The sequence below is a fragment of the Thunnus thynnus genome, chromosome 14 (genome assembly GCF_963924715.1).
Source record: "Thunnus thynnus chromosome 14, fThuThy2.1, whole genome shotgun sequence".
Taxonomy (NCBI): domain Eukaryota; kingdom Metazoa; phylum Chordata; class Actinopteri; order Scombriformes; family Scombridae; genus Thunnus; species Thunnus thynnus.
In genome coordinates, this window is record NC_089530.1 from 21,485,822 (window position 1) to 21,509,239 (window position 23,418).

The 23,418-nt window shown below is 41.9% G+C and overlaps 1 protein-coding gene across 3 annotated transcripts in view; it reads left to right on the plus strand.

Moving 5' to 3' along the window:
• Positions 1–23,418, plus strand: part of camkmt (calmodulin-lysine N-methyltransferase) — a 121,359-nt gene that overhangs the window by 69,832 nt on the left and 28,109 nt on the right. For all 3 annotated transcript variants that reach the window (XM_067610539.1, XM_067610541.1, XM_067610538.1), the window contains exons 5-8: positions 14,601–14,661; positions 15,763–15,814; positions 19,634–19,697; positions 23,140–23,206. In XM_067610539.1, the coding sequence (XP_067466640.1) occupies positions 14,601–14,661; positions 15,763–15,814; positions 19,634–19,697; positions 23,140–23,206 (244 nt within the window). The remainder of the gene's footprint in view (positions 1–14,600; positions 14,662–15,762; positions 15,815–19,633; positions 19,698–23,139; positions 23,207–23,418) is intronic.

Here is a 23,418-nt window from a genome sequence, read left to right on the forward strand (position 1 = left end):
ACAATTTGTGTACATAGAAATTTTAGTTATTTTAAATGATAACAAAAAAATACTGTCAACCACTGTTTCTAAGTCAAGAATGAGCTGTCAATCTAAACCACATCATCACACCAAAATTATGTCAAATATACAAAGAGTCTACAGCCAGCGGCTCTTTGAAGCTGTACGTAAGAATAGTAGGACTTCGAGCTAAATGCTAATGTCAGCATGCTAACATATGAACATATGAAATTCAGAAGGATACGTCCTCTTGGGACCTTTTGCCCAGGCAATTAATCTACCTGCCTGCCAGTCTACATACTGTATATATTTATTTACAGTACATATATTTATTTTTCCCTCACTTTCTACTTCCATTCCTCTCCTCTCCTCCCTCCTTCTCTCTCAGGTGTTGTGGAAGGTTTTATTTTGAAGAGACCTGCCTCTATATATAGTGAGAGAAAGAGTTAGAGGCAGGTTGACAGAGGAAGAGAAGGAGTCAGATAGGGCAAACTTCTTGCCGGACGGCCACTGCGGTACTTTGCTGAGCCCCATGCGGTCCTCACTCCTGCAGCCTAAACGCACTGCCCCCATTCAGATGAATGAGAGGACTGCCGTTTTTCCCGCATTGCCGGGTTTGGTGTGAATGCAGGCTAAGTGGCCTTTCGTTGCCCCCAGGGTGTACTCCGTTGGTGTCCGTGGGTGCTCTTTGTCCAGGGCTTTCACTGTGATTAGAGCGTTTGAGTTGACAATTCACTTAAGACCCCCTTTCTTTCTCTCTCTCCCTCCTACTCTGTCTTTCACTCGCACCCACAAGAACCCCTCGTCTCTCCACCCTCTATCCCCTTGCTCTCTCACACTCACACTCTCAGGGTATATTACCTGTTCTTGTAATGCAGTTAAGCTCAGCTAGAAGCCTTTCCTCGTAATACCACTTAATTCCCCATGTGGCAGCCAAGGTAAATGCAGTGAGAGAAAAAGAGAGAGAGGGAGAGACAGTGGTGACCAGTGATGGCGGTGAGGTGAGGTAGGGAACGAACAGAGAGGGAGTGAGGATATGGGATGAGAGGGGAGGAGTGGGAAAGGTACCATCAAAGCTGTGTCTTGGTGGGCCCTAACCATCAACCCAGTGTGATAATGGCTCTGATTGCAGAGGACCAGAGACAGCGTACCTGCGCCTGACAGTCTCATGTAAAATACGGTACATTTCTCAAAGGCGATAAATACTTGAGGCCTGGAGAGGTGGGAGGCTTCACTTGTATTAGTAATGCCGATGTAATGCTGCATTCCTCACTAAGAAAATCTGAATGTCCAACCTCCTGCTGGGAAAATGCAAAGGAACACTTATTGTCAGTTCCAACCAGCAGATACAGGTGGGTTTCAGAGGCCTACATGACTTCACCGACATGCATACACGGTATACATTGTGACGTAATAACAGAACAGTTATTTAAATGTGTTGCAGAGTCAAATTTCCTGCAACAAATGATGATTAAAACTGTTTCTCTGCAAGGACAGGTGTGTAAGTGCATCTGTTAATCATTAAATGTTAGTGGCTTCTTTAGTGTTGAAGTGAGCAATCGTCAACAATTTCAACTGGCAATTTGAAGCGCTTGACTTCAGAGGAAATGCAGTATTTATCTCTAAGTTGTCCCTTTTTTGCCCTTTCCTTCACTCTCTCTCAGACACATAAATTAGTAATAAACTAAATAAGAATAGGCAGCACATTGTGGACAAAGGAAACAACATGAGTAAATAAGTGAACTGCAAATGATAGAATATGTCTCTTTTGCTGTCATTCTGTCTTTACCTTTTCTCCCTAATCTAGTAGCCGAGCAGAGGATTCACAGTAAAGAAGAAGAGTGATGTGAGGAAGGGAAGAGTGACGAAGTAGCAAAAGAGATGAGAAAAGGGCAGAGTGATGGAAGAAAGAAGGAAGGAAGGAGAAAAGGATCGAGGAGAAGGAGGAGGAGGGGTCGGAGTTGACATTGCTCCTGGGTTAGTGCTCCAAAACGGAGTGCTAAAATCATTTCAGCTCAGATAAAGCTCTGGCCACTGCCAGGCCGCCCCAGGATATCTGCCCTGCTCATCTGCCTCTCCAATGAAACGCCTGCACACAGGGAGCCTTGAGGCAGCCCGCCACACAGAAATGCGCGCACACACGGATGCAAATACACACACACACAGACACTAACTCATTCGGAAATACACACAGGCACCGCTGTATCACATGCCCACACGCTCGCCGGCCTCTCATGGTGAGTTTGTCGCAGTGCAGTTTATTTCAGTTGAGAGAGAGAAAGCAACAGAGAGCCCCAGGGGTCTCCTTCCCCTTCTGAACCTCCCAAATTAACACCCTGCCACCACCACCCTTCCTCCCAATCACCAGTGCCCACACCCGTTTGAATCATCTGTACTTTTAGCTCACAAACTCACCCCTGTCCACCCCATTAACCTTCTTCTATCCTGCTCTCACCTTCTCATAAACACCTGCCCTTACCACAGGTCTTTGCTCAGAAGTTCAGCCTCAATCTTTTTGAGACCGAATCTGTGTGTTTGAGTTTGAAAGCATTCGAGTTTACTCACTATCAAGTCATGCATAGTGGAACTTGGACTTGCCAAATGTTCAAAAACCAATGCTGCAATGGGAATTCTGACCAAAACTACAAAGTACACCCTGATCTTCTTAATATTTCTGTAATGGCTGGACTAGGGACAGATTCAATAAGGTGATTCACAAGGTGAGTCAGTTGACAAACTATTAAAGTCGAATCAGATCAATATGAGTATTGACTATTTTGTGCCAACGCAGGCAAGGCATTGCATCTAGTAATTGCAAATCTTCTGTCATTCCTAAAATTTAAAAGCATTGAAGAATCACTCCAAATGTCATCCATCTTTATTATTTCACAGATAAAAAAAATCTGGTCTCTTGTTCTGTCCCACATTGTGTGCAATCAAATCTTATCTGTCATGCAGGTATGATGCAGTTTTTGCCATCCTGAAACTTCTCCCCTTGTACCACCCACACTAAAAGTCCTACATCACTGCTCATAGGTCAACATTCATCCATCAGACAGATCAATACGACATACAGATTGTATCCAGACAGTGAAGCAACTTTGAAAGTTGAACATTTCCTAGTTCTCTGTTGATCAGACTAAACCAACAATTTTAAGACGGCACCTTAGACAACAATACTTGGATGTGGGAGACCCTCTTTCAACTTAATACCATCTGTAAGAACATTGTAACTATACACAGTTAAAACAGTGTTGAGATTTCGTCCCTCTGCAGCACTGTCTTTGCATCCAAAACAGGTCTGCCCCTCTTGTTTACCTCCCCCACCCTTCTCTTTGCTCCCTATAACCTCTCTTCTGTATTTTGTCTGTCCCCATCTCCATCTCCTCTCCTCGTCTTCCCTCAGCACCTCTTCACCAAGATCGAAAATCTGGGTCTCATGTTTAAGGCATCAGTGCAGTTGTTGGGCAGACTGCTGGATGCTCTAGAAGTGGATGTGATTTCTGTCTCCCTCCTCATGTCACTCTGTCACTCTTCCCGAATTTATCTTTTTCTCTCTTCCCCCCCTCCTCAGTTCTGTTTGTCTTCAGTTTTTGATAACTTTGAGGTACTCATAATTGCTCCCAGCTCACTCCTACATTCATTTGCTCACAAAAATACAAGCACATCGGCGTGTGTTCATTCAAAAACTAAACACATGGGTATTGTCATGGGCACACCTCATACTGACTCATGGTGGGTGTGTGGGTGTTGAAATTTTCATTTCACATCATTTCTTGTCAGTCTTAGCCAAGGATACCTAGCAGTGTCAAAATAATTAGAGACCAAATTTAGTTTTTCAACATTTGTGGTGACTGTGATGTAACTTGTTGTCAGGTCAGGTCCCTTTTGCAATATGAATTATGATCTCAATGAGACTTTCTGAAAAATAAGGCTTACTATAAATAACTAACAGAGGTTAATTTCAACTTTTCCACATCTGAATATCAGGTTTAGTTTTTAGAACGTTTATGTGATCCTTAAGCAATAGTAAGGAATCAGGCTGAGAGTAGTTTGAATGCAGTCAGTGGATTTATTTATTTATTAAGTGCATTGTGTGTGTATCACAACACACTCACATGTGTGTCCTTTTATCATCTACGGATGAGACTTAAATTCAGTCTTATTGATGATTAAATGACATTTATGTAACAGGCTACAAAACTTGTTAAAGAAAAAGTAAGCAAGAGTCAGAAACTAAAACTTAATATTGTTTGGTGAAAATGATTTTATTCTAGTTGCTTACTAAAGCAAAAAAAAAACCCTGAGCAGACACAGAGACTCAGACAGATAACACCAGACCGACTGACACGTCTTCAGGTATTGGTGTACGAGCTCAATCTCATTTATTTGGAGACGGGGCTCGTTTGAGAAGTGCTTTTTCTTAAGCACAGCCTACCCGGGGCACCAATTTTACTTGAAATAACTGGTGTTTTTGGTGTCAAATAGGGTGACACTTGCATTAAAAGGACTAGTCAGTTAAAATTTCTATCCTGAGTATCCACAAAGCTTCATTCGCAGGACACTGACAGTGAAACAATAAGAACAGTTTTCACACATACGCAGTTTGGATATTCATCTAGATTTAAATTGACGCTACCACAGACATGGATAGTGGAATAAATTCAGTGAATTAAAGAAATACAGTGATATAAATCAAATGATGATGGTTTTATTGTCACCACATGCTGTATATGATTCTGGTTTCTCTATTTTATATCTGTATACATTCAGACAGAATACAGCAGGGTGAAGACACGGAGGGGTTCAGTAGTAGCTGTCATGTTTTCTCATATTGTTTTATTCTTTTTCCATCATCCAAGAAAAAAAGAACCTCTCATCAGTCAGTTTAATCTCAACTGCCCTGCTCCTCTCCTCCCTACGCCCTTTTCTCATTTTCTACCCTCTCCTGCCCCTTTCACCCTCTGTCTCTCGTCTTTTTTCCCCTCACACTATCCCAACACTTTTCTCTCCTCTCCTCTCTTCTTTCTCTCCTCTTCAATCACCCCCGTTCCTCTCTCTCTCTCCTTCTTTCTCCTGTCCTAATTGTTTATATATATTAACATTCAAGAAACTAGATAGCTTGGTGCAGGTGACACCCTGTAATTTGACATCCTTGCTTTTCTCCAAGGAAGGAGAGAGATGCAATCTGTGGCAATCTACATTGTGTGTGTGTGTGCAGCATAATCTGGGGTTGTCACACGGCCCCATGCCACTCTCCATATGCTAATCAATGAATGAAGCTCTGCAAAGCTCTCGTCTGCCAGCCAAACCCCACACCTCAGTGCTGATATGTCTATTAGCCACATGTCAAACTCCCTCTTTGTTTCTGCCTCCTCCTGTCTCTCCCCACATCTCATTCCCTCCTCTCTCATTCAATCGTTCCTACTCTCTGTAATTCCGCGCCGCCGTGTGTCTCTCTCACTCTCTCTTTCTATTTCTTCCTCCGTAATTTATACGACTCTTCTCCTGTAACCCTCACTTCCCCTGCTTCTTTTTGCTCCTGAATACTCACTCTACGCTGACAATGGTGGTGCACCAGATGTAATTTCATGAAGTGTTCACTCTCTTGCCTTTATTCAATGTCAATGAGAGGTGCAGGGCATGATGGGATAGGTAGTGATTCATGATGCAAAAATAAAAAAGTTGAAAAAATATTGATATTATATTAAGTGCAGCAGTTACAGCTCAAGCGACCCCCTTTTTTTCTTCAGTTTGTTTCACATTTGAGTAAAAAAAAGTCCTAGTTTACATCGTCCTTACAAAAGTTCTAGTTTTACTGTCACACCCCTTGTGGGATAAAAGAGTGAGAACATTGTTTAGCGTGTGTGACAGGTGGTCTCATCCTGCCACTGCATCCAATAAGACAATCCTCACCGTCCACATGCAGCAGGTGTCCCTCATCCTCCATCATCCTACAGAACATCTTTGTTGTCATCCCAGCCAGCCTTGCAGCTCTACTGGACATTCAGTTTTTTCCTCTCTTTGTCAGTTGTACTGACATTTCCGCCCAGAATAATCCCAGAATAATACAGAATACAGTACTTCCACACTCAGCATATAACAGAACATATCAACAGATTGATTTTGCGAGCTCTCTAGCTTTTCAAACTCATCAGAGAACTGTATACACCTACATAGCACACTAAAAAGCATAATACCATGGCATTTTTTTACATGGACTCTCCATTTTATTTGTGCATAATAAAATCAATAAAATGACAAAACAAGCCCTATGAATAATTACATAAAATTAAGAACACACCTACAAGCGCTAACTTTCGATACAGCACAGGAATGCAAGAAGTACTGCTGCTTGTTCCGCTTTTTTATAAAATCACTCATACTGCAGCACTGTGGCTCTGCAACAGCAACCACCAGGAGATGAGATTCAGAGAAAGAGTCTGTCATGTAGACAGACATGCTGACAGACAGGTGGAGGAGAGATAAAATGAGACGTAGCGATGCATTTGTCTTAATGCTTTTTTGCAAGCTTTAAGACAAGATGACAGACAGACAGGTGTGGAACCAGGCAGACAAGAAGGCAAGCAGACAATTATTGGGGCAGTTAGACAGGCAGTCAGCCCTGGCATTTTGCTGCAGATAAGTAAGCTATCAGAGGAGGGGGATAAATAGCAGAGTAAAGATTGGTGCCGGCCCCCTCAGAGAGGAGCGGGGGGCCACAATGCAGGCGTGGTGGGCAGATAGCCCCCTGCTCTCATTATACTCTGCCTAATCCAAAACGATGTTTACTCAGAGAGAGAGAGAGAGAGAAGGGCCACGCTTATCGAAGCCCTGCACAGTCCTCCAAGAGTGTGCGCGAGTGCGTGTTTGTGTGCACGTGCGGGTGTGAGTGTGTGTGTTAAAATGAGCCTATTCCAATGGAAAAAGGGATCAGGAGTGTCTCCAAGGCAGACTCTGTTGGCTAGAATGTCGATGCTTATCACACACTGCCTGGCTCTTCTGGTGAAAGGCGAATAGGCTATCTAAACTGCCTATTCACAGCATGTGTGTTTACCATAGCAGCTAGGCAGAATGATCATTTCGTAATTGCTATTATTATTAACATGCTGCTATTAATAGTTCAAGCTTTTATAAAGGTTGACCCGATCTGATTTATTAGGGGCTCAAAGTCCTTAAAGGCCAATCAAAAATCATCCAGTTTTTTTGGCTTCAAAATACCACAAAATGAAATCAGTAATATTTGTTTGTCCCTGCAGCTTTTATGCTTCCAACCTGACTGCAGTAGGCACCTAATTAATAGATTGAAAGAATATTGAAGTGGCATGATGGTTCCTAAAAGGTTGAAGTGCTGTATCCTCTTAATGCTTTGTTGTTTTGCCCCAACAGCATCCAGATTCTTGTTATTGATTTCCTCATTCTTTTTATTACTGGAAATTTCTTTAATGAGTCGAATTATTTGACGTAGATCGTGATCTTCTAAGACCTGCACAGGCAAAGTTTTTTTAGATTTCACTCCAGCAAAACTTAAAAGTCAATTTATAATCTTTAGAAGTGTGTTTGATGACTTCTTTTTCCACAAACTTCTCAAGAGCAGTACTGCAGTTATCCTGCAATTGCCCCTATTATGCTGTATTATATGATAATGTATAACACAATTTAATTTTTTATTCCAAGATGCACTGAAATTTAGAAAACATACATTTGTTGTTGTTTGTCCAAGCAGTGAACGTGTTAGTGCTGCCTTTTTACCATCAAAGTACTTCCATTTATTGAAGTATCATAGTATTTTGTAGCAGAGATCTAACTTTTATTTTCAGTTTTTTAACCCCCCAAAAACCAGACACACCAGCCAGCTCTCTGGTGCCTCACTGTGGCACACACACATACGTACGCAGATGCACACAATCATACTCACTAATGCGCACTCATTTACTTCTGTACACAATCTTCTTCAGTTTGTCTCTGTCTTTCTCTTTGACTCTCTCTCACTCACTCACACACACACACACACACACACACACACACACATGCACACAGCTCCGTGGTCTTGTGAACTGTGTGTACCCTGTCTAGGCTGGCCGGGGTAATCCTGGCCTCCACTAAAGTAGCCGTGTGAGAGGACAGATTGTCAGTTGATCATGGCCAGCCGAGAGCCTTATCCCTTATTGGATCGGCCATGGAGGAGGCTTAGGAATTATCTGAGGCCTCGCTTAATGTGGAGACGGATCACCGCCAGAGAGCCACAGAGCCTGAAGACATGCTGGGCCTGAGGGGAGAGAGACACACTGTGTGTGTGTGTGTGTGTGTGTGTGTGTGTGTGTGTATCAGTATGTGATAGTGATAGAGGTGTGCATGTGTGTTTGCACAAAGCAACATCATGGCCCACTTAACCCCATCTTGACACCTCTCTCTCTCTCTCTCTCTCCCTCTCCCTCTCTCTCTCTCCATTTCCTTGCTTAGTCTATTTCTTTGCCCAATCTTGTCCACCTCACCTCCCTCCCTCCTGTTACTCCTCTCTTCCCTGTTCCTCTTCTTTCTTCTCTCCCTGCTTCATTCTTGCTCCTACTTTCTCCCACTTCCTCCCTCTATCCCAGACTCCCCTTCCTATTCTTCCCAACACCTTCTTCCTCACTACTCTTCTGAACTCCTTGACAACTTTTTCCACATTCTCCCCTTTCCCGCCATTGCTTGCGTTCCTCTCTACTCTGATCATCTCCCTCCTCCTCTAGTTCCTCCTCTGTGTCTTCTTTTACTCGTTCCATCCTCTCGATAGCGCTTTACAGCAGCATTCTGTCCCCAGCAGGAGACCTGACAGAGGCTGATGAAAGAAAAGGCGAAAAACAGACATTTTATTCTCAGGAGATAAAAGAAACCAAGCTAAATCGCTGCTTTGTTAAGGGAAGTTGCTTTAAATCTCAAAGCTCTCCTATATAACTGTACAGTAGCTGACATCAGGAATGCTTGTCAATTTTAAAAACGTAAACAAGGCGAAACGCCTGGTCTTTGTAAACTGACCTTTGTGTTGTCAGAGATGGTTTAAAATATGTCAGACCCACTAAATGATTTTTTTTGGAGCATTTGGACTATATGAAGAGTACATGAAATTTGTAAGCATTTCAACAGTGTGAAAAGCAGCAATCAATAGTGGTTTCAGCATCAGTAAGCTCACCTAAGCAGATCGTGTTCAGGCTCTATTTGAACACACAGTATGTCATTTCTGCTGCTATTTTATATTCAATCAAAACTAACAAAAGATGGAGTTTGATGATGTTTCGAAGTAACATGGGATCATGGGATTTGTTGTCTTCACTGTTAAACAACCAACATTGCCATCATTGCAGTCAGCTTCTCCCAGTTAGGATTCCTTCAGTGTTCATCGTTAACAAGGTTTTTTATCAGAGACAAATTATCTGCAGAGGTCTCCTCCTCTCCAAGACAAACGGACCTGATCAAAACCGGTAAAAACACTCAATAAAGCAGTTTCATGTTAAAAATCAGTGTTTCTCCAAGGCTATTTGGCGGACACAGGACGTCTGGGAGGGGCTCTCTGTGAGCCAAAATGCCACTAACGCTTGCTCAGCTTGTTTTTCTGATAACTTAAGATCCAAACGTCTGATGACTAAAATCCTTCATCTGGTTGAAAGATATACTTAAAAATGACTAAGATCTGAAAAATTTATCATAAAAATCTGGCTTAAAACTGAATAAAAGTCAATTTATGACAGTTTCTGGTGGACAACCACAATGCCCACATATTATCTTGTACGCGTATACTCTTTGGTAGACACCATTGTGATGGACAACCGCAACGCTGACATGCACACAAGATGATTATCATCTTGTGCAGGTATACTCTTTGGTAGAGGGGATATGATGCCCTTGATGGGCGAGCAAATGAAACGGACTGTTAACTTGATTAAAATTACGGATTTCTCTGGGTTTAAAAATTGTTGGAAACATTTGGGATAATGTAAATATACAACTGAACAAAATATATAACAGGTCTAGTTGTTTTTAGACATTTTAATGCAGAAAAGTTACATATTATACCTTTAATTAATACTTAGTCAACTTAGAACAGAGAAACTGCCTTGTCTCAAGTGCTGTTATCTTAGCTTGGCTTAGGTGGCGAGGTATTTTAGGTGGTCTCCCCCCCAAATTATATCGAGATCCTCCTCAGCTAATTCCTTTGCCTGATCCTTTCCTTAGAATTCCTTGGGAAGACCTGGAGGACATGGGTGGGGAAGTGGATGTCTGGGTTACCGGGTTAACTTTCTGGATAAGCAGCAGAAAACGGAGGGATGGATGGATAATTCTATCCCTGTGCATGTGATTACTGACAGCTACTGAGGCCAGATTAGTGTTACTTTAAGTCATGGAGTTCACAGGGTCATTCCCAGGTCACCAGGATGTAGAGGGATGAGGGTTAAGGACTATGGCATTATACATTGTATTAAGTGGGTAGCCTTGAGCAACCAATTGGTTCAGCAGGCCTCCATCCTTCTTTACTGTTAATGTTGTGTGCGTCTTTGTTTCTAAACCAAGGCAACCCTTAAGGACGTGTTGCCAAGTAAGCACAGGATCAAGAAAAAAAGTAGCACGCAACTGTTTGCAATACTCACATCTTCTATTCAACCCACTAGTTCTCCATCAGGTATCATGCCAGAAAACTGCCTTCACTTTCACATTGTATGAAATAAACCTACAGCTATGTCTTATTATAGCTATATATGAATTAAATTTGACTCATTTTTTAAGAAAAAGTGTGTAGCCGTATGTCACAGCAGCATGAATAAGCCGGTCTAAATAGAAAGAAAGAAAGTACAATTTGCAAAACCCTCTTATGTATAAAATGAACATTTTCCAAAGCACAATTTTTTCATCAGAAAGATTTTTGGTGTGTCTGACAGATTTTAGTCATTCCTAAACTAACCGTAGCAACCCAGAGGCAAGTTAACAATGTTTCAAGCACACAACCCCAATAAGCCACACATATGGTTTTCAGGGTATAACACCATTGACAGGGGTTAGTGCCTGGGACCGACAACTATATTAAGCTGATACACGCACATACACACACACCTACACTGCTTCCTTTCCTCATCTCGTAATTGAAGGTGAGAAATAATTTCATTATCCTCAGGAAGAGTAATCTGCTCTCTACTCCTGATCCCTTCATTTCCTACAGTGCACCTCGACCTGGGAGGCACACACACACACACAAACAGGCACCACATACTTATCACACACACATGCACGCACGTACACAAACACACATCCATAGTTCCTATCACCCTGGGCTATTAATGTTATTGGAGTTGGGGATTAACCATCAGATTCACATATGCTTTACAAAGCTTTATTACTTAGTGCTGTCTGTCTCGCTCTCTCTCACACACACATGCATGTGTTCACACACACTCACACACAGACACATAACTTTTTATGAAAGAAAGTTGGTGTGGACACTTAGCAGAGAGCATGAAAACATGGAAAGCCATATTCAGTTTAGCACTTAATATTATTATTACTGGAACGAACATATTATCTGGTGTTACTTTTCTTGATATTATAATCACAGATGGCCTTGAGGGATCGTATAACAAGATGAACAATTCCTTTAGGGATGTGTAAACCTGAATGAAGGGTACAGTTAGGTTTTTCCTTCCCCTTACTTTGGAGGGAAAGAAATTTATTATCCACACTGTGTAAAATTATCTTTAGGTTCAGCACACAGCGCTGAAAAACAACACTAAACAGGACAATTGACAACACAAGACACCACTTCAACAAACAATATCATTTAAAATACATAGAAACAGTATAGAAAATAGTTAAAATGCAAAAATACAGTACAATAAAATAAATTGGGAGTGGGGCTAAGTTTTCATGAAATGCAGGGTAGACTATGCATTCAGCATCTTAAAGGTATTTGGCATGACTTGCTGCATTTTGGTGGCTCTTACTTGTCTATAAGCACCTTTTGGAGTCAGTTTCAGGGTGAAATGGTATCCCAGTAACTCCACTATCCAATTAGATGCCTCTCATGACCTGTATACATCATCAGAAGTCAACCACAGAATGAAAACCAAAGGGAGGGTCATCGTTTCTCTTCTTCTGCTTGTGTTGTTGAACGGCCCGTTTAATGTTGCATTACCACCCTCTACCGTTCATCATCTACTCAAGACGTTTTGGCTGTCAAGTGTCACGGTGACGCACATCTGTGGGTGAAGAGAGGAGGGGCTAAACTGTTGTTGTTCAGAGCAAAGGTTTGTGTCGGGGCACCATTATGTTTCATGTGAACACACAGTCAAAAAGGGAAGGGGGTCAAAGTTGAGGGGGAAGGGTTTAAAACACACAATACCCTGCGCACATACGTCTATTCTAGAGGATGAACAGTGTCCACGCTTAGTCCAGCAGAACAAGCCTTTAAATCATTTGTTCCTGCCAATGGTGAATACTGGGATTGAAGAAACTCCCCTCAAACATAGGCTTTGAGGCTAATATCTAAAATCTATATCACAATTAATTGTGTATATATAGCACATGACATTTTTGCATCTTTTGATTTTGGACTTTGGGCTCTGATTGGATTAATATTTGGTTATATGTAATTGTTGTAGCTATTATCTGCTTAATTATATTGAATTCAGACTATTTTATTATTGTAAATTGAGATGAGAGTCTCTAATTCAATAAACTCATCCAGCTCTACTTTCCCTACTTTCAGTTTGTCATTAGAGAATAAAGCTGGTGATTGATTGATGATTCTATATCTCTCTTATTGTCAACAAATCCCATGAAAAGACAAAAAACCATCAGTGATCCACATCATTACAGTGGCTGACATGTTCCTTCATTAACATGGCCATTGTTTATTTCTGAGTCAATCTCACATACACCATCTTGCTGCTGTAAATACTCACCAGCGCACCAAATGTGTATTAACCCGCTGAAAATAGTCCCCAACGAATACACTCTTTACTCCTGTTTGAAGCAACATTTGCCAAAATGTCTCAATGCCACAGATGAGTTCAGGGAGTTAGAAAGTATTGAGATACAGACTAACATAGTGTTGGTTTGGATCTTTTTCATGAGATGATAAAAAAAATAAATTAAAGCTCCCTGTTAATAAGATTTCTAGGATTATAAAAAATATATAAATTCAGGAAATATCAGGGGAAAAAAAGCATTTATATGGACAAGAACAAACAACACAACTTGAGATGGGTTCCAGCATTACTCTACACTCACCGTTGCATTGCTGCACTGACCGATGTGCCAGTTGACTGTAAAAAGTTTTCCCCCACCGTGTGACAAGCACCTGGCTGAAGGGGAATAACAGATGAAATTTAAAATGTCACCTTATTTAAGTCTTACATGTCTTGACACTCTCTAGATACACAGTATAGCTACTCTGGTTGTCATTGTATTTGTGTGTGTGCGCGTGTGTGTGTGTGTGTGTGTGTGTGTGTGTGTGCTGTCAGGCCAAGACGTAGAGAGCGTGTTTTTTTCTAATGGGGAAAAGGAATATTTGGACATTTTATCAATAGGCATTATTAAATCCTGCTTGCTTGAGCTAATCTTGGCGGACCGGAGCGAGGGGAAAGAGAGAGAGCGAGAGAGAGTGCGAGCGAGAGAGATAGACATGGAGAGGGAGAGCGAGAGAGCAGTGATGTCTGCCCCATGAGGTGAAGAGAGACCGTCTGTAAGCCGCTTATTATATCGACTACCACCTTTTCTCTCTCTTCCTCTAACCCTCCCTCCCTCCCCAGTTTTTCTCTCGTTACCTCGCTCATTTTCTATCTCTTTCTCCCTCCCTCGCTTGCTTTCTCCATTCTGTATCCCCTCATTCTCTTTTCTCAACAACTCCTTCATATAATCACACACACACACACAGATGCATATGCGCACACACAAACACACACAGACACCACCAAGCCGAACCTTCTTGTTCAAAGCCAGAAGCAAAAAGCTGAAGTTTTATTCAAATGAATGTTTACTTCTTCTACTGCCAAGATGTGTGTATTTGTCTGTTTGTGTGTGTGTGTGTGTGTGTGTGTGTGTGTGTTGAGAGAGCGGGAAAATAGCACTGAGCATGCAAGTGTGTGTGCGTTAGTGTGTGTTACACGCACGGCAGAGGGAGAAGGGCTGACAGTAGGTGATAAGCCAGACAGGCCTGCACGCTGTGATTATCACCCACTGGACCCCCTGTCACATACACACACACACACACATTCACTTGCATACACAGTGCCCAATGAGAGAGTGTGTTGTAAGGATTTAGGATAGACAGACGGACAGAGAGACAGAGAAGCCTTGGATCACAGGCAAGGTGGAAACCACAAGAGAAGCAAATGAACACAGACTAGAAAATACAATGCATCCAATTATGTTTCACTGGATACACCGATTGTTTTTATTTGGGTTTTATAGCAATATTAAGGTGTTTTGATGTTGAGACACCGGAATCAAAGCAATTCGTCACATTAGAGATGCTAGATAAATGCCTGCAAATAAAGATCTGTCGCTGAAATGGATGAACATCAGTCAGGCGTCACAAGCGACTTAATCTCTCTTGTTTTCTCTTGTCTCAGGTGTGTGGCCATCTGAAGAGGTGATGGCTCATTACTGTCTGCAGAAGCGTCACGTATTCAAGTAAGTTCTCGCTCCCTTTAAAGCTGCTTCCGCCCATCGAAAGACTCAACTGTTTCACCAAGCAAACAAGGACCATAATTGTGACAGATCATGGAAGTACAGTAGAGAAGTCACTTTGAAAGTGTTTTTCCTCTTCAGTAAAATAAAGGGAAAATTGAAAAACGTAAATTGCTAGCAGGGAGGAGGAGGAGGAGTAGGAGGAAGGTAGCGACATCCTTGGAAATACTAACACACTGCTGTTATGACACAAACATCCATTTCTCTTAACCATGGACTCTCACATTTTGTTAAATGTAATTACAAGATAAAACATATCACTTCACATTTAACCTGTTAATCTACATTTAATCATCATTTCAGGCTCATAAAAAACCCTTCAACACTACCGCTTTCTCCACAAATCCATCTAATTTAAATCTGACTGGTTCCCGCTGTAAATGCTCAGTGCTCGTGTCATTCTGTACCATTCCATGCCACGCTGCGTTGTTCTGTGCTGCTCTTTCCCCTGCTCTTGTCTGCTGAGCACTGGCCCGCCCTGCGGCACAGGGCTGAAAAGCGCCCAGGCACCTTTGATTTCCACTCAAGGTGGAACGTCACCCTTTGATTTCCTGTTTTAACATTCAAGAGGCGGGAGGCGAGGAAGAGAGGGGTATTGATCAGAGCAGCGTAGTGAAGGTCAGCGAGAGAGGGAGGGAGGCAGGGAGGGATGAAAGAGGACAGGGGTACAGACGGAGGGAAGGGGAGATGAAAGGAGGAAGAGTATGGAGAGAGGGGTTGAATGAGCATGCACGCTACAGGACTTTGTGTGTGTGTGTGTGTGTGTGTGTGTGTGTGTGTGTGTTTTCTCAGATTTCCTGCTGATTGAGCTTGTGCTTCTCTATGTTCAGTATTCAGCTTTCAGGATGATGGTTGAATTGATATTTCTTACCCTGCTGTGTTTACTGTGTGTGTATGCGCATGTGTTTGCGGGCGTGTGTGAGTGTGTATATGTACAGTATGTGCACGCGCATGTGTGTGTTAGTGCTAAACTGCTACAGTAGGTTTGGCTCAGCAAGGTGAATCTCACTCCCACTCTTCTCTCTCTCCCTCTCTGTCTCTCAGGGGTGCTGTGTGTGAGTTAGGAGGAGGTATGACTTGTCTTGCTGGGCTTATGGTAAGTGAAACACACACACACACACACAGATTTCTTCAGGAGAAGTAGCTTGGCTTCCTCATGAAATTGACCCTCACCGATCAATACATAAACAGCATGGGCACACAGTATCCATACCTATTCATATACACTATTATTCACTTCTTGTGTGTGTGTGTGTGTATTTACATACCTCCACAAGTGTACACATGCACAAAACAGATTTACAGAAGGAATCTCCCTCACATTTGATGTGTAAAAACCTCAATAACAGAAAACACAGTGTTGGCGAGCAGTGATGCATCTTTGCATCTTATCACAACACCTGTCATTTGCCTACCAGGACACTTGTTTGTTGGATTAATGGCAAATTGTGATTAACACACCAAAAATACTGACAAAACACTCTGAATATTGCCGTTTCGATATGAATGGCGGAACATGTGGACGCAGCTTTTTTTTTTTTCAAATAAAAGAGAGTACAGTGTTCAGACATGAAGCCGGTTTTTAGGATTAACAGGATTATATATAATATTATATAAGATATGATTGCAATATGCTCTTTCATTGTGTACACACACACACACACACACACGATCACCAGACCACCTGAGTAGTAACACTGAGCTATATGAACTAGCTGAGGTCTTAAAAGCTGTCCTACATTGACACTCACTCTGGCACATGCAGACACTCACACGCACACACACACTGACACACTCAGTCAGCCATAGGGTTTATTAGCCAGGGTCTTAAGGGCCCCTCCACATAGCAGGCGTCAGTGTCCCATCGATTTGCTAGATGCCATTCTGTGTGTGTGAGTGCGTTTGTGTGTGTGTGTATGTGTCTGTGTGTGTGTGTGTGAAAGCCTGGTTTTATCTCTTGGCAGTCAATACACCATGTTTTGACATTGGTGGCTTGAGATGGAATCCTTCCTTCACACCTCTCCTTCTCCTGCTCCCTCCTTCATCCGTCACTGACACCGCATTTGAAGGGTTTTTTTTTTCCTCTGTTGTCCATGTGAGCAATTAATTAATTATTCCTTTAGTTGTTGTATTTCTTGCGTCCCTTCCACCCTTCTTTTTCTCATCCATTTGTTCTTTCCTTACTTCTTTTCTCTCTCTCCCTGATTTAATCTTTTCCTTCCTTTCTTGCACATCCCCCAGCAGTGCCCTGTTAAACTGCACTCTAGATTTCAGGATAATATTAGATGTAATACTCCATCTTCATGGTGACAATCTTGTTACATGGGCCTGCAAAACAGGTGAACCTAGGTGCAGACACAGATGAGGAGACAGGAATAAGGTAAAAAAAGATATTTATGGCAAGCACAGGGAAAGATAGGCTACAGGCTAGGGAAGGCTTGAGCTGGTAGCTGAGAGCCACGAACTGAGGCTGGGGCAGTTAGGAGCTGAGGAAGCTTGTCCAGAGTGGGATCCGAGGGGACCGAGTGATGCAGGGTTCCAGGACAGAGCTGCAGGATTGACCAGTCGAGGGGTAGGAAACAGGGACCGGAGACAGAACAGGCAAGAATATAAGGGACATGGAGAAGAGGATGGGCACTGTAGAACAGATAACAAGAACAAAATGCTGATTAGCAAAACTGGTAAATAATTTGACTTGAAGCGTAGCATAGTGTGGCAGGGCTGAGTATTTGTGGAGGTCTTGCTTATTGAGATGAGGTGCAGCTGGTTTGGCTCTAGTCTGACTCTGGCACACCTGCTTCCACTCAGACAATCACAGACACACAAGGACAGAGAGGGAGAGAGCCACTGGGGAAGTGACAACAGGTTAGGGAGACACAGAATGGGATGTGGAGGGGACTTTGTTGAGACAGATGTGACAAATCTAGATGAGTCCTTCACAGGAAGCATCTATCTACAGCACCTTGCCACATGCAATCTGATGAAGATATGTCACCTTTACATTTGTAGCCTCACCCCCAAAGTAGATGAAATTATGCTTCTCTCTTCTCTTAGACTTCAAAGTTCATATCCAGGCCATTTTTGAATCATGGTTAATCCTCTCTGTTCTTAACTCTCTACTCTGCTTTGAAAACTGTGATCTCTATCACACGGATTGCACTGACAAGCCTCGTGGAGGTTTTTAGCCACCCAAGCGATGTTGCTCTTGGGATGGTAATGTTAGCCAGTCAGTCGGTCCGTCCATCACGTCTTGGCAGCAGACTGAAATAGCTCAACAACTACCGGATGGATAGCCATGGAATTTTTGTACATTTACATTTACGGTCCTCAGAGTAAGAATCCTAAAACTTTGCTGATCCCCTACCCATATGTGTTGCATGATACTCCATCAGACAGATGGACAATAAAATACAAATTACAGACTGTTGCTGTCTGATAAAGGGCATACATTTTTTAAAAAAAGTCTTTCTGTTGTTCTCTCTCATGCTTTTTCCAATATTTTTTTATCAACTAGGATAAAGATTCTAAGGAAAAATTTTAGTAATTTTATACATTAAAGTCATAGCTTACTGATTATGAATATTTCGGTTCTTCAAGCAGGAACAAAATACACTTTAGAGAACAAGCACAACTGCTAGAATATATAAAAAGTAGGTTTTTTTAGTTTGATATCAGATTACTTACACCACAGTGGTGTACAGAGTTTGACATTTTGATAACCTTGGTTTAGATAATTGTGTGTATTTGATATAGCTTGACTATGTGTGTGTGTGTGTGTATGTGTGTGTGTGTGTGTGTGTGTGTATGTGTGTGGTAATTTTGGTGGGTAACAGGGTATATTGCTTGTGGGTTGCCAGATTGGGCTCCAGATCTTTCAGCTGGATGCTCTGGTTCAGCCCGGAGGTCACTTCCTCCATTTGAGCAGATGGTGGGACGCACATCACTGTGACCCGCTCACACACCCTGCAGGGTCTGAACGTGTGTGTGCATGTGTGTGTGCGTGTGTGTGTGTGTGTATGTAGTTGGGTGAAAGCATGCAAGTGTACGCGTTCTGTTTTTTACAGAAAATTTTATACACTTCATATGCTACATCATGTATTATCTATATGCCATACAAATTAAGATTATATTGAGTTATCCAGATAGGATTCGTGTGCATACCAGCACAATAGCTACTTGCACTTACACTTACCTATGTGTTTATGCACACACACACACACACTCCTTAACAGAAATTGACAGCCTGACACAAACTCGCTGATATAAAAAAAGCATCTGCAAAGAAAAGAGAATGTGAATAGATGGGGTTATAGTAAAGCACACACCTCTCTATCTATATCTCTCTCACACACAGAGACACACAGCGCAGCACAAAGCTTTCTATCCATTCCCGTGTCTCCCTCCCTCTCCCTCTCTTTCTCTCCATCTCTCACAGTCTGCACCGCAAAGTTATATGAAGGGCATCAGGCAGGCCCGGCGAGCCGAGTGCAGAGTGACAGCGGCGAACGGAGTGATGGCTCGGCCCGATAAACACCCAGCGTCAAATGAAAAGGCTCTGCGCTTGCCATCATCCCCTGTCACAATGCAATTACTGAACAGAGTGATAGCAAGATAGCAGCCCCCACCGCTAGCCACAATGATAAAAGTATTGACTGATTTGATTGAATGATTAAAATAATGCAGACATAAAAATGGGGTGAAGATAGAGAGGGAAATGGCAGGGAGGAGAGGGAGCAATGGAGAGAGAGGGTGGGGCGGGCTGGGCTGCCAAAGAGTGAAGCTTTGTAGATATGGTTATGTCATTATTGTGTGTGTGCGTTCAGATGTTTGCTTCATCTAAGGGTGCTTTTGGTTTTGTTCTTTTGTTCTGTGTTGTTTCATTTCTCTGTCTCTTTCCTGTCTCTCTGTCGCTCAGGTTGCCATTTGTGCTGACGTGAAGGAAGTTCTGCTATCAGATGGGAACGAGAAGTCCATTCAGAGTATCCTTTCATCGTCCCCTCTCCTTCTCTTTCTGTCTATCTCTCTATCTCTGCCTCATTCCTGTGGCTAACATTTATTTATATGCATTCATATGGATTTGTTTCTGTGAACATTTTTGTCTTTTCTATTGAGGTTTCAATTAGAACATTTGGTTTTGCTGTACATGAAAATCATGTGATAAATTCACATTATACACGTGGTTCTCAGATATTACATTCTACATACATTTATTTTTTAAGGGACAATGATGTAATATCATGTGTGTAACAGCATTCCACATGATAAATTCACATAAATGCACATTGTTCTTTTGTTTTGTTTTTTTACATTTCACATGTGAAAAAAAAAATCACACGTTACAGACATTTGTGGGTCTTGGACACTTTTCCACGTGAAGTGTAAGATTTCAGATGTGAAAACATGACTTTTACATGTGCTTTTTTAATCCATAAAATGTGTATACATCAATAAAATAATTGCAACTCCTGCAGTAGTAATATCCTAGTCTCATAGTTAATCAGAGTAATCAGTCATAAATCAACCTCCCAGTTGTTACTGCCTATTAAACATCTAAAATATCGTAATTAAATCCTTGCAATCCAAACCATTAATATTACTAATAAACTGTGCTAGTATTTTAATCTCTTCCACGCCATGTCACCAGGATAATTTCTCATATAATCTTTTTTTTTCCCATTTCCCCTACTTTAGCTATACAGTGACTCTTTGAGGTGGCATCATCAACAGAAAGTAGACAGCGCATTGTAACTTTGGTGTTTCAGCACTGAAATCAGAGATGGGATTGGAGTGAAGGAAGAATAGGCGTCCACCTCTTTTATCTTTAGGCAAAAGCAGCAGATGGGGCACCCACAGTGACAAATACCCAGCGCTAGCGCTCAACATGGCATCTACCAATCCTAGCTGCCCACAATGCCATGTTAAGAGCACAGTAATTGCCATCCTGTCAGATTTGGTTTGAGACTTCATCTAATGCTAGGGTTAGGGCTTGCTGAGTGTTTTAGAAGCAGGAACAATCAAGGTATGTTTAAAATGTTTTTGTGTGTGGTTAAGGTTTAGGCCTATAATTAAGTTTTTAGGGCAAATCTTTAGGTGAGATTTTTGCCAACATTTGTTCTTTGAGTGGGTTATTGATCAGCTTTGTCTGTCAGCTTGTAAACCATCTTACTTTACTCTTCTTTTCTTGTCTGATCTTCTTTGTACCCTCTTTTCTTTTTCATTTTCTTCATCTTCCATTCTGATCCTTTCTCTCCCATCCCTCCAGATCTTGCTTTATTCACTCAACAACTACACAAACGAGAAAAAAGAAGCTCTGACTTGCCACAGTCGTTTCACAAAAGCAGGAAATATAAATATACATTTCTTCCCCATTGACCGATACGGCACTTCCATATTTAGCTCTGCTTACAATATCTCTGTCTGAGCCGGCTACAATGCTCCTTTAGTGATCACAATAAGACCACAATAACATTATGGAGCCTGTAAAATGCACACACACACTTGGGCACACAAACAATACACCATTGACCGACTGCTTTGTTTCACAGAACAAACACATAGAGAGAATTGTAAGTGAAATCATAGCGAGAATGGATCGAACACACACAGACAGAAAGAGGGAGGGTTGAGAAAGACAGATAATTTGTTCTGGGCTCAGCCAAATTGGCCCATTCTCATACTGTAGGCACTGTGTGGCGTTTCCTCTCGCTGAGGGAGCTGTTGGTCTTATCCTTGTGCTAATGGCCAATGTTTGTCTCACATGGCCTTATTGTGCGGCTGGTGTTACAATAGAAAGAGATAGCGGGTTGTGATATGGCTCAGTTTTATACAGTGAAATAGATGAGAAGATATGTGGACAGAGAAGTCTTGAATAGACAGCATTAAGAAATTTCCAGATTTTTTTTCCCCCCCTTTCCTTAGAAGTTTTTGACCTCATTCATTGTGCGGAAACACACAAAACACACACCAGAGAGGAGAGACTCTGTTGCTGTGACCTTGAATACTCATGTTGAAAATCAATTGAAATGTTCCATTAAGAATGATTGATGCATGTCATTGGCTGCTACGTGTCTACTTCAAGAGATAGGAACAAATATTCCTCCACTTTAATGTTCAATAGTACTCAAATCTCTCCCTCTTTTGCCTTTTTTCTCTGCTACACACACAGAAGCAAAGAATTAAAAAAAAGAAAAAAGAAAGTAAATTCTTTGCTTCTGCTTGCATGTGTGTATGCGTGCGTGCGTGTGTGTGTTTTCAACATATATGTGTTTGTGTCTGTGCTGACCTCTCCCCTAGTGGTGTGCTGCTGATGAGATTACAGTAAGCTGCTCTGCTCTTCGCCCTGTCATCACTATGCATAACACACTGATGCACAGGTGTCCAGTGTGTGTGTGTGTGTGTGTGTGTGTGTGTGTGCGCGTGCGTGTGTGTGCCTGTGTGTATAAATGTGTGCTAACCTACATATTATTGTGTATCTGTGTCTGGGAGGCCTCTTTGATTTTGGATTGGCTCTCCAGCTATCAATCCATCTATCAACTCATCACGCATTCCTGCTCTCTCTCTCTCTCAGCCCTCTCTATCTCGCTCGCTCTCTGTCTTTGTCGATTGGATTTGTCTCAGCTCTTTGCAGGCTTTAAAGACAAGGAAATCCTAATTGAATTGCTTTGCAACTCCACAAGCCAGTGTATTAATAGACAACTTGACATCAATCACCCTGCCTTTGTGTGTGCGTTCATCTGCGCACGCTTGTGTGTGTGTATGTGTGTGTGTTTGTGTGTGTGTATGAGAGGGACGGTGTGAGTTTGTGTATCTGTGGTTAAAAGCCTTCCCATTGATCCAGCTAGAGGCTGCTGTGATCTGCTTCTGCAGGGTGGCTCTCTATCCCTGGAGATCATCTCTACACACTCAGTCAGTCTCTATGTGGGTGCCTACCATATGTTTTCACCTAAAGACGGTCCTACTTTAAGGTTGTGTCTCTTCATGTTGCTCTTTTGCAACAGGACACACCACTTCAAAAAAACGTAAAGCTAATATTTTTTGATGGGATGGTTAGTAGTTTGAACAACCTGATTAGTATCCAAGGATCCACATGTTTCATGTTTCAAACATGCTATTGCTCACTCAAAGAATGTTTGATATTTGGCAGTAAATTTGCTTTTGAAAAAAAGATGATTTTAATTAACAAAAATATATGAAATATACTCTGTGTAGAATTCTATGTCATTATAAAAAAATGTTCATAGTGCGCCAGCGTTTTTTGCCTAAAATTTTAGCAACATCTTGTCCAAATGTTTTTTTTTATCTGAATATCTGTGGCAGTATGTAAAAAGTTAAATTCACATAATGTGGGACCTTTAAGCATTTTTCCACAGTTGGTTATGTTTTGTGAGTGTTTATGACGGATCCTTGACTGCAGCACGTCAGATGTACGAGGGCTTATTGAGAGAAACAGGCAAGCTGGAAAGTTTGGGTCAACGCATGTATCTACCAGGTGAGACCATTTATTTAGTTGTTCATGGAAAGATACGTACATGACCTCTACTCTGGGCTTTTTATCAATGCAGTCTGATGGAGGAGTGTATAGTGTTCGGGGATTTTTGTTGTTGTGTTAACATTTTCAGCTGGAAGCACCTCAAACATTTCTTAAAACTGCCCACTTTGATTGGAGCCCACATCATGCTGTACTATAAGACAACAAGCAAA